This window comes from Triplophysa rosa, linkage group LG21, assembly GCF_024868665.1.
Source record: "Triplophysa rosa linkage group LG21, Trosa_1v2, whole genome shotgun sequence".
Lineage (NCBI taxonomy): Eukaryota > Metazoa > Chordata > Actinopteri > Cypriniformes > Nemacheilidae > Triplophysa > Triplophysa rosa.
In genome coordinates, this window is record NC_079910.1 from 17,135,347 (window position 1) to 17,147,423 (window position 12,077).

At 39.2% G+C, this 12,077-nt stretch overlaps 1 protein-coding gene across 3 annotated transcripts in view; it reads left to right on the forward strand.

Moving 5' to 3' along the window:
• Positions 1 to 12,077, forward strand: part of nav1a (neuron navigator 1a) — a 121,453-nt gene that overhangs the window by 97,033 nt on the left and 12,343 nt on the right. For all 3 annotated transcript variants that reach the window (XM_057363211.1, XM_057363212.1, XM_057363213.1), the window contains 7 exons: positions 1,900 to 2,197; positions 6,739 to 7,504; positions 7,645 to 8,073; positions 10,028 to 10,069; positions 10,147 to 10,286; positions 10,840 to 11,019; positions 11,243 to 11,295. In XM_057363211.1, the coding sequence (XP_057219194.1) occupies positions 1,900 to 2,197; positions 6,739 to 7,504; positions 7,645 to 8,073; positions 10,028 to 10,069; positions 10,147 to 10,286; positions 10,840 to 11,019; positions 11,243 to 11,295 (1,908 nt within the window). The remainder of the gene's footprint in view (positions 1 to 1,899; positions 2,198 to 6,738; positions 7,505 to 7,644; positions 8,074 to 10,027; positions 10,070 to 10,146; positions 10,287 to 10,839; positions 11,020 to 11,242; positions 11,296 to 12,077) is intronic.

The following is a 12,077-nucleotide window of genomic DNA, read 5'->3' on the forward strand; positions in this document are numbered from 1 at the left end:
TAGTAGGGAAAATAAATACTATGGGAGTCAATGAGGGATTCATCTCTTGGGTGAACTGTTCCTTAGATAGCGTGACATATACAACAGACTGTACTTTCACACAATTTAACACATCATTTTCAGTTCAATGTCATTTCTCACAGCCTGTTTTTTCCAGTCAAATTTTTTCCATAAATGCCGAAATAATGCACAGCAGAAAGTCAAATATACACAAAGAAACATTCTCTGCATGAACTTTATACAATATCTTTCCCATCAAACAGATCACATTGTACCTTAACCCCCCCCCCAGACTCAAATACCAGCCCACACCCCTCAGACGAGTATGTTGTACTTGGGCTCACGGCTTTCTGCGACTCACACGGAGGAGGAAATGACATATCACAATCACAGTTATACAAACAGTGATGTTCAGACAGGTTTAATTGGTCAAATATGTGAGCTTGCCTGCAACCCAGAATTCTTAGGGAGGGAGCGGAGCAGACATTCCTCCAGTGACATCAACCTTTCACAAAGGGCTATTTACATTTAATAAAGCAGGTATGCCCCTCCACAGAGCAGAGCGGGGTTGTCCTCAAGCCGGACATGAGTGACAAAGTGATAGTTCACCCCAAAATAAGAAATTCTGTCATCATTTACTCACCCTCTTGTCATTTCAAACCTGAATGACTTTCTCTCTTCCGCAGAACACAAAAGAAGATATTTTGAAGAACGTTGTTAACCGGACCCCATTCACTTGAATGTAATTTTTGTGTGCATACAATAGAAGTCAATGGGGTCCAGTGCATTTCTTTTTTTTCACATATCTTCATTAAATTAAAAGGCAGATGGAGAGGTTTTTATATTGTTTTGGATGATCATTCTGACATAAAATGAGTTATTGTTGATCTGTTTTTTGAGATAACATTCCAAGTAAATATAAATGTAGCTTTATTAACAGCATCTCTGGTATGGTGTAATGTAAAAGAAAGCATGTAGATGTACAGTAGTCGACTTACAATGAAAGTCTATGAGGCAAGGATACAGCACCACACATATACATAATATACCTAAACTGTGCAACTCATTTTCCATTTCGTAAGGATAACTAAAACTGTTAAATGTTAAATCATGATTGGATTGAAAACTCAACCCAAATGAATTACATTGGTAACACAAATCCAGAAGCAGCACGTAGACCAGGTTTAATCAATACAAATGCTATTATGTTGTATAAAGTGATGTAGCTTTCTTCACTATGAACAGACACAAAGCAGTTGTTTCTGTTATTTAGACTTTTGACAGATAGAGTCAAACAGTGGTGGTTTTTCTAGGAAGCCGTGAAGCAGAATCCAGGAGAATGTGCTGATTTATTTCACTGAAGAAAAACGTCCATGTTTGGTGTTTAATTTTTTTTGTGCGTAGACGGAAAGAGTTTCATCTTCCTCCTTTTTCTGTTTACCAGAGAGTGATTCTCATTGCATGCCAGTTTTGGAGCGCTGTAACCAGTGGTTGTTATCGCAATATTTTACACCGAATAGAATAGATAAAAAATACAGTAGTAGAAAGAACCAAATATATTAGCAAGAAATAACCACAATTCAATAGAAACAACTAAAATGGAATGGAAAAAGAGAGGGATTAGTTTAGTAAAAGACAACCGGAATACCACAAATACCTAAGATTATTATTACTATGTCTGTTTACAGTTAAACAAGACTACAAAAATGGACACGCCTGTCCTTGCATGTATCAACAACCTCCAACATATTGATGCAGTTGTAATGCAAAAAAGAATAAATGAAATAATATGTCGTCACTTAGGCAAAGTGGTTTAAGAACGTTGGCAATGCAAGCATTTTTTTCACTGTCTCAGGCTTATTTTGAAAGATTTTTAATACTTCAATTCTCTCCCCACAGCTGCGCACCGATGCCGAGAAGCGCTCGCTGGTGGAAAGTGGCCTGTCCTGGTACAATGAAGAGGGGAAGACTCAGTGCCGGACTGAGGGAGGATACGACACGGGCAGCCTGAAGGCGGAGACGTCCAGCAAGTGGAAAAAGAACAGAAGGCAGGACGACACGACCGTCAGAGGTGAACTGAGGAAACCACAGACGCTCGGACAACCGCCCAGCGGACTGAAGAGGAGCCGCAACCCTCCGATAGGCGTGACGTCCCCCATCACGCACACCTCACAGAGCATGCTCAAAGTGCCGGGAGGTCAGTGATGTCAACACACTTGTGAAAAACCTTTATTTCTTTTGCAGGACACAAAAGGAGATTGTTTTTTGAAGAACATTGATAACCAGACAACATTGACCCCCGTTGTATGAATTTCTCAAAATATCTTCTTTCACGTTCCACAGAAGAAAGAGTCATATTCAGGTTTTGAATGACATGAGGACGAATGAATAAAAAATAAACATGACGTCATTTTTATTTATGATCTTTTGAAATACAGTAAGTGTACTGTGATATAAAATGTAAATGAATGGAAGTCTCAGTTTGCTCGGCACATCTCATTGGTGTTTTGGAGAAACATTGGCGAAAGGATGAAGATCTCATTAGTGATTTCTTTTTTGTATTAGAAGGTATGACAGCCTTAAAAATATCAACAAACCGCAGACTGATTACAGAGGAAATCCAATGGCAGTATCAATGACTGTGACCTCATCTTTAAACAAAGACACTTTTCTTATTGGCTTACTCATCTTTTGAATGCAGCTCTCTGTGTGTCAATGTCAAACCCAGATGATGGCAGTTAGCGCTGCTTCATTACATCCAATACAGAGTTTGAACAAAGCCCGATTCTGCCGCTGGCACGGGTGGAGGCTCCGCTAAAGAAAGACGCCCTGTTCGGCTCAATGGAGGTGGAGTGGAGGGTTGGCACAGGGTCTCGCCAGCTGTTGTCTCCCACCCGGGAGAGGGGGTAACGATAGCAGCTCTTGAAACCCTAAATCACCCACCACCACCACCCGCTATTCCTCTTCCTGTCTGTGTATCAATCCATCTGATTGTTTTTAGCTCCAGTTCAGTCGTTCACGTAATTTACAACCGGAGAGCTTGGAATTAAAAGAGGAAAAATAGCTTCATTGCTAGCAATAAACCTGTTTTCTTCTTATTTTATTTTTTTAATAATGAATGCCACCTTGCGAGGGAGCCACTTGTCATGAAAACATCTGGCTGCTGTAATGTACGTGTTGAGAATAAGTCCAGCCATAAAAAATACACATCATGATGTCAGTTTAAAGGGATACTTCACCCAACAATGAAAATTCTGTCATTATCATCACCTTCCAGTTGTTCCAAATCTTTTCCCATAGAAGGAATAAAACAATAGTAGTCAAAAGTTCCCCAGAACTGTTTGCTGACCTACATTCTTCAAAATATCTTCTTTTGTGTTTAACAGAACAAAAAATGTTAAAGTAATTTTCCCTACTATGGGAGTCAATGGGGAGTGAGATCTGTTTGGTTATAAGCATTCTTCTAAATATCTTCTCTGTGTTCATCAGAACAAAGAAATGTATACAGATTTGGAACAACTCGAAGGTGAGTAAATGATGACAGAATTGTCATTTTTGGGTGAAGAATTCCTTTAATACAACACAGTCATGTTTAGTCTTTGATTTAGTCAGTGAGTGTTAACACACGGCCAGCGCATCAGCAATCACACATGTTTCTGCCATTTCTGTGCCGTATAATGCGGTGTGTGTGTTTTTGAACATTTAGAAGATAAATTTCAGATTTAAGCAAATGCATTGCACAACTCAATCTGCAAATCCTTGAGTTTAGTTGTTTCTTCGAGACACTTGAGCACACAAGCCATCATTATTGGTTCTGTGAGTGTTTAGACGTTGCATACGGTTATGTGAAACACACACGTCAGCTCTCACTGCAGACGGCACTTTGGACAAACCAAATACAAGACATGACACGAGTACATTTGCATATTGTTACCGAGAGAATTAGTTTCAGCTTTTATTCAACGTTGTCTTTTATGATTTATTGTCCTCTGGAATTAGATCTTGAATATCCATCTTGAAAAATATAGTTAATGGAGAAATATAATGGAGAAAGCAGATCCTTGTCGTGTGAGATGTGTGTGATATACAGTCTCTCATAAACTGGCAGAGAAATGAACCGATCTGTCTTATTTATGGGAGCTCGTAGCTTGGATAGAGCAACAGTAAATCTCTCCAAGATCAATCCTTTACTCACAGCGATAGCTGATCTCACAGATTCTCTGGACTGGTATAGAAGAGCCAACATCGAGGGTATTATGCAGTAGTTTATTAAAACTAAAACTATTAAACATTTATATGAATTGAAATCAAATTAATTATTGGTCTAAATATTATGTGAAGACTTAAACTATATGAACAATTTGGAATGTTGCCGCAGCAATAAACTAAAACATGTTTAAAGTCCCCATGAAATTTAAAATGAAAATTGCAGTGTTTATTATAAGTAGCTCGGTCTCTTTTTAAAATCCATGTGTCCTCACAATCTTCAGTAAAAATCTGAAATGCACTGTCCTCTAGTGGCTATCCATCTATAATGACGTCAGTTAAACGGCTTGGCCAAAGCATCCGTTAACTCAAGTCGCAATGAAAAACACAAGCTATGGCCATTGTTTTTCTCATTCGATATTTGGTTTCACTCGGAAATGCGTCGGAAAGTAAAAGCGATCACAGTTTCTGGTTCACTGGGACTTTAAAGGTCCAGTGTGTATTTCTTTTTGAGGATCTATTGAAAGAAATATAATATAATTTACATAACTATGTCTTCCTTATAAAGACCTCACATAATGTTTTTATTATCTTAGAATGAGCTATTTCTATCTACATACACCGTGGTTCCCCTTACATGGAAGGTGCTTCGAATGGGAAATGGGGAGGGGTGAAGTGAGCCGTTGGTTGCAATTCACAACCTCACCACTAGATGCCGCTTAAATCTCCACATTGCTCCTTTAAGCTAAGGCACTAAAGTTATTAAAAACTAAAAATAAAGAACCCTAATTACTAATGAATTAAATACTAAAGTAAAACCCACTAAATAATAATACATTTAATTAAATACTAAAAATTAAAACCCCAAAATAATAATACATTTAATGAAATACTGGTATGTAGTTGCTAGGGTGTTGCTAAGGGGTTGGTAGAGTATTCTTGTGAGTGAAGTTAAAAAAGGCTGGCAAAAAAAAAGTGGTAAATATCTTCAAAAATAAGCAATGGTAACAAAAACGCTTGCATTTGAAAACAGTGCTAATAATGATCAAATGCTGTTTTTTTTAAGAAAATGTATCTTGATTTCCTTCACATTAGCGCTGACACATTGTTATTCCAATCTGCAGTCTTGTAATGTATAATAATAGTAGAGTATGTGTTTTGTCATATAATCCTGACACCTGTAGTAATATAGTAGTATCACAGGGACAAATGACATGTATATGTGCTTCTCTTCACAGCTGTATCCGACAGACTGAAATCTTAATGGTCACACTCTTTCAGTTCCCCACTTTGTCTCCCTTTTTCCTTTTTTTCCATCGACTCCCTTTTTTGCTGTTTCTGACTCAGTTTTGCTCATTCTCTCCAGTCTAAACAAACGCCCTCTGATACGATCACGCTAGCAGTTAATCCAATCATTGTCCGTTAATGGGCCGCTTGATCCAGCTCAACATATTTCTTTCCACATTTAATTTTTATCTCGACTCGATGTCAGCTGTATTTACTTGTGTTGGCTGTCGTCCTGGGTGGTATCGATTGTAATTACAGCACCCCCTGATGGACGAAATACACGCTGTAGCTTAAGTTTGTTTTGCGGTCTACAAATTGTGCCATTTACATGCATAAACAAGGTTTTTTTACGCAAACATTTCACATTTATTTTCGGTGTGATTTTGCGCTCATCCAGTGGTCCAGTCACATTTACGTGTTTTGGCTCAGTTTTTCGTTGTGTTTATAAATACCTCTGAGGGGATCCAGATGGGCTATCAGGGTGGGCTTTAGTTCACCCGTGTCATGTTGTCAGCGCTGTAACGGTTGTGCCGTACTCCCTCTCTTTGTCTCTTAAAGTGTTGTTCTTCAAGAGTCCTCTATCGGAATCGTAAATATTTAAGTGGCCCGTCATGCATTTTAGTCATGTTAATTAGAGTCAACAGAATACGCAACAAATTTGTAGAACGCATGATGGATGGTGTCCATTTACTGCGTTATTCTAATGCTTGTGTGTGTACTGAATATATATTGAGGTGTTAAGTCATTGGAATTTGTTTATACCTATAACCTCTACAATATGAGCATTAAAGTCCCTCTGTAGTCGATAATAACAAAATTCTCTAAAATAGATTAAATGTAGCTCTACACCCTTGCTTTATATAAGATTTGCAGAACCACAAATATGCAAATTAGTCCCCGCCTAAAAACACCACATAGACATATAAACAACATTAAAAATGTTAATTTTCAGCACACTTGTTAGTCTGGAATATGTTTTGTTGGCAGATGGACCACAATGGAAATTTTGGTTTGCAAACTAATGGTTGTTTATCTTTTGTTGATTTTATGCATTTTTAATAGGGTCACATTTAAACATTGTTTATCATTGGCAGTAGTCGTCTAGAAAACAGTTTCCTTTTTTTAGTGATGTAACAAACAACATCGAAAACCCAAATGTTCTTATAATCTTATAATGTTTTGTAATTATCGTCATGATTACAAGGTTACACGTGTCTGATTGTGCTTATTTGTGTTCGCCCACAGCTCCAAAGAATGATCAGCGTGTTGTGGATAAATCCAAAACGGCAGTGAAAACATCAGGTCTACAGCGATCCAGCTCAGATGCCGGAAAAGACCGCAGTGAGCAGCGAAAACCCCCTTCCGGCCTTGTCCGTCCATCCGCCGGCACTGTAAATTCATTCGGTTTTAAGAAAGCAGCTCCCAGCACCGCTCCATTGCTAACACCTGGTGGAAATACAGTTTCAGATTCAGCAAATATAAGCAAAACTCCTAAAACCTCTGGTATTCCAGTGAAACCCTCTGCTGGTGGTGTAGGAGCAGGACGGAAGATCAGCCTTGATGTTTCAAACTGTGATCAAGGCTTCATGGCTCCGAATGCACGAAACAACATTCAGTACCGTAGTCTCCCGAGACCCGCAAAGTCCAGCACCTTGAGTCTGACGGGTGGACGCCCGGGCACTCGCCCAGTCAGCAGTAACATAGACGCTGGTTTGCAGGGCCTGAAAACAGTTCCCGTCCAGTCCAAGTTAAAGGAACCGGTCAGCATAAAGAGGTCCCACCGTGCTAGTACAGGAGGAAGCTGTCCGGTCAATCAGACGGACCGTGAGAAGGAGAAAGCCAAAGCCAAAGCTGTAGCGTCTGATTCAGAGTGTGGCGGAGGTGGATCGTTGAAGAACGGCACGCTAATGCCAACACAGAGCGCAGTGGAAACTCCTTCCAAGCTCCTGGGACTTCGGCAACCATCCAACCTGTCAAAATATAGTGAGCTTCCCTCTCCAAATTCTCAAAGGTGAGATACACAGATAGACATATACCATAATCCAAGTTCAACTAGCAGATTAGCATCTCTTTTGTTACAGACACTTTTCCAGAATCTTTCAACAATTTGTTTTATAGCCTTCACAACTGACATCTCCCTTTATTTCTCAGGCCGTCCAGTGCCAGATCTCTGCCCAAACCTGTTCACCTGGACAAGGTCAACTCCAACAGCCTGGACTTTGGGATACTCAACGTGGAGAACAAGCTTCCTCCTAAAGTCCCACCCTTCTCCAAATTACAGGACCTGTCAGGCATGAGCAGCCCAAGCGTCTCGTGTCTGACCCCCAGCCCAGCTCCCATCCTCAACGTCAACTCCTCTGAATGCTTCTCCAGCGTCACCATGGGTCGAGGGGGTGGCTCGCCCTCGTTCTACCCACGTCTCTCTGGACTGCATCGCAGCATGGAGTCTTTGTCTCTGCAGATGAGCGTGTCTCCAGCAGGGAGCATTGTGACGGAATCCAAACCCAGACATGAGGAGAAAGGGACGGTCAACGGCTGGTCAGCAGGAAGCAGGGTGTCGCTCACTCTTACAACCGACAGGTGAGGGATCTACAGTGAGGGAAATAATTATTTGATCCCCTGCTGATTTTGTAAGATTGCCTGCTTACAAAGAAATGAAGGGCCTATCATTTTTATGGTAGGTTATTTTAACTGATAGAAACCGAATATCAACCAAAAAATAAGGGGGGAAATGTATATAAAGGTTATAAATTGATTTGCATTTCAGTCAGTGAAATAAGTATATTTAAAACATTATTGTTATGTGTGATTAATCACGATTAATTATAGAAACATGCGATTATTTCGTCAAAAGATTTGTATCGATTGACAGCACTAATAAAACCACAGGAGGAAAACAGATCAAAGCAGTGAAGACACATGTTGCGCTCACAAGCACATCCTAATTTTCATTCATTACCGTTATTTAGATTAGGGCTGTCAAACGATTAATTGCGATTAATCGCATCCAGAATAAAAGTTTGTATTTACATAATTTATGTCTGTGTACTGTACATATTCATTTTGTGTTCATAAACGCAAAAACATACACATACATGTATATATATTTAGGAAATGCATAATGTATTTATTCTTATTTACCATATAAAGGTTTATTAATGTTTACATTTTTCTTAAATATATGCATGTGTTTATGAATACAAAATGAATATGCAAAATACACACAAACTTTTATTTGGAATGTGATTAATCGCGATTAATCGTTTGACAGCCCTTATTTAGATTTTGAACCCTGCATTTGAATGATTTAGCAAGTCCTTCCCTTTTCTTTAAGTTTATTATGTTAGCCAAAATAACAATCAAATGAGACAAACAGCATCACTTCTAAATAAACCTTACATAAGCATTTTTATTTTCGGTTTCTGCTCTAAAGCATTTACATCTCATGTAAATGACCACAAACAAGCACATTTTGCGCTGTGTTCAGATCAGTCGCTCATCATTGGGTGTGTCAGTGGAAACATCTAAAATCAGCTCTCACGTTCTCGTCCTGTGGTTATTTTCTCAAGCTTCACACAGCTCGCTGCCACCCCGTAACCTCTGTTGTCGTCATCTCCTTTATTAGGCACCACCGTAACATTTTGTTGATTTTTTTAGAAGAGTTTAAAAACTGGACAATGTCCCGTACTGGACTTCATTTGGTTTATCTGTATTTGTATTGGACCGCAGTGCAGGCAGTTAATAGTTGAAGGGGTAGTAAACGTAATACGTCTGTATAACTGCTTGTCTATTTCTCTTTTCACTGGAATCTATTAGTAAAGGCCTTGCTCTGTATTTGTTTCTCAACACTGCAGTCACTGTTATGTTTGATGATTTGTTCCCTTAATAAAAGATTCACTCGCCGGGTTTCCTGTGTGGTCAGGAGATGAATTCTTCACCGTTGTTTTCTTACATTCGCGAGCACCATCCACTTAAATCTCTTAAATCTTTCTCTCTCAAAATCAGTCCTTGAGGCTGTCCGCTGTGCCGTTGGCATCTTGAATCATTTCACATAGCAACAATAAAACCAGGGCTGCCAAATAAACATCATATTCCAAAAGCTTCATACATGCGCATGAGACACAGCAGCACAGGTTTCTGTTCAATGTCATGTCAACGGCATTGCTAGTTTATCTATGTTAAAACACAGATCACTTCAGAGTGAAATTGGTGTAACGTGTAAATTTGGTGCCGCTAGTGGTACCAAGACAAATAGCAAAATGGATTTTTAGGAGAAATTTTTAGTCGGGCCCAATATTCCTGCACAAAGCCACTTTACACCACATTTGACTCGGTTCACACCCCCTCAAAAATAAGAGCAGAATAATTGCCTGTTATGATAACATCATATCTATGCTAATAATCCTGACTGAACGTAATTGCTCATTTTGCCTCGGAAAGGACCGTGACCTATTCTTAGAATTGAATCTCTTCTTTCCATGCGTTGAGAATAATGCTCTTTTTCCTCTCTCTCTCATAACTTTCTTTCTTTCAGCTCACAAAGGGACCGAAATACTCTTCCAAAGAAAGGCCTAAGGTATGTTACCTCTCGTTTTACTTGTGCTCTGGGTTTCATGTCATGTGGCAGAAACTAACGTTCATATTTCCCATCAGCCAACACAGCTCCTCGCAGGTTGAGGAGGACAGCAAAGAGAGACGTCACTCGCACACCATCATGAGCTTGACAGAGACGGACAGCCCGTCGCACTTCCCTTCACCTATACTGACAGCAAAGATGCCACTTACAAGCATCAGTAAGTGTCACTGTGGAAGAGAAAAACGTATTGATCCTTTCTTTCATGCTTTTTCCAATTCTTTTCACCAAAAAATATGCAACGTGTGAGTTTTTAGCGGGAGTAATCCAGAAGTATTTTAAGCGTGTCATTTTATCTGGTGCAATTTGATTGGCTCATGGCATTAAAATAATTGGCTACTGTTATTTATTAATAGCAAGTTATTATTTGTGCAATGTCGATGGTACAGTATATATGCAACAATGTTTACACATTTTCTGTGTTACCTGGACCAAAAAATGCATTTTTTGTTCATCTGATGATGCAAAATTAGTGAAGTGTCACTCACATCACTAAATATTTGATTCTCTATACAAAACTGTTTGCATCAGTAGAAAAGCAAGGTCTCATTGTGCGTTGGTTTTTCCATATAATAAACATTTAATAGTATTTATTTTTATTTCTCAACCTCTGAAAAGACTTTTCAAGTTCATTCTTCACTAAAACGAAAATGTTTTATATGGCTTCATATCGTGTGTATTCACCGGCTCCCTCTGCTGTCTGTTTTCTGCAGTGACACCCAGCCCCACCTCTGGCACTCCCAGGATGACCCGATCCAACAGTATCCCCACCCACGAGGCCAGTTTCGAGTTATATCAAGCCTCTCAGCTGGGTAGCACTTTATCGCTCGCCGAGCGGCCCAAAAGCATGATCCGATCCGGCTCCTTCAGAGACAGAGAAGCAGCCGATGACGGTGAGACATTAAGATGTGACCTGAACCACTTGCATTTTCTTCATATTACAGTTGGAGAGGTTCTGGAAATTAGATATGCTTTTATAAATGATAAACAGAATAGAACACAAGATACACACAATAAATAATATGTTTCATTTTTAAAGCATCTGTCCTGTGTCAGATGAGAATTTAGCGCCACTTTAAATGACAATATTTCTCTGTGTGTGTTTGTGTGTCACAGTTCACGGTTCAGTGCTGTCACTGGTGTCAAACGCCTCCTCCAGCTACTCTTCTGTGAGTATTCACACACTCTCGGGCCCTGCTCCAGTTGATTTATAAATCTCTCACAGCAGGAGGACTTGTTTCTTTACTGAAAATGGAGTTGTTACTTAAACCGCCGTTGTGATCTATTGGACGGGTGAAGGAAGACAGAGATGTTAAGTAGTGTAGTCATGGCAGTTGACACATCTAGAGGCATAAAGATTAACACCGCTATCTCTGTTTCATAAAGTTATAAACTGTTATCTCATTAAAATAACACTAGCACCATCCATACACAGCTTATAGAAATACAGCAGTTTAACCTTTATTGGCTTTGAATAGTGACATCATTTATCATTGCTTTATTAAAATACATTTTCTAGTGCTGCACAATTAATTACATTTTAAAAAGTGTATCTAGGCTTTAGGACAGTATTAGGACGTGCAAAGCTGTGATTTCATTAAAGGAATATACAAAATATGAATTATATAAAAAATAAATATATTCTGCCTGTCCACTTTAAAGTCCAAATATAATGTGAATGCAAAGAGAAACATGTTTCCCTGACGGTTCACTTTGAATTGTATACTTGGAGTGATTCGAATTTGGTTCTTCAAAGAGGACTCCAGTGAAAAAAAAACTGCTTAAATAGACCCTATTGAACACTGAAATGCTGCATGGTTGCCAGATCTGCGTATCAACCAGCCCACTGGCCAATCAAAACTAGCCCAACGACTCCGGCCCAAATACCAAAATATGACACTCTTATACCTAAAATGTGTCATTTAAAGGGGTCATATGGCGCGAATATGTG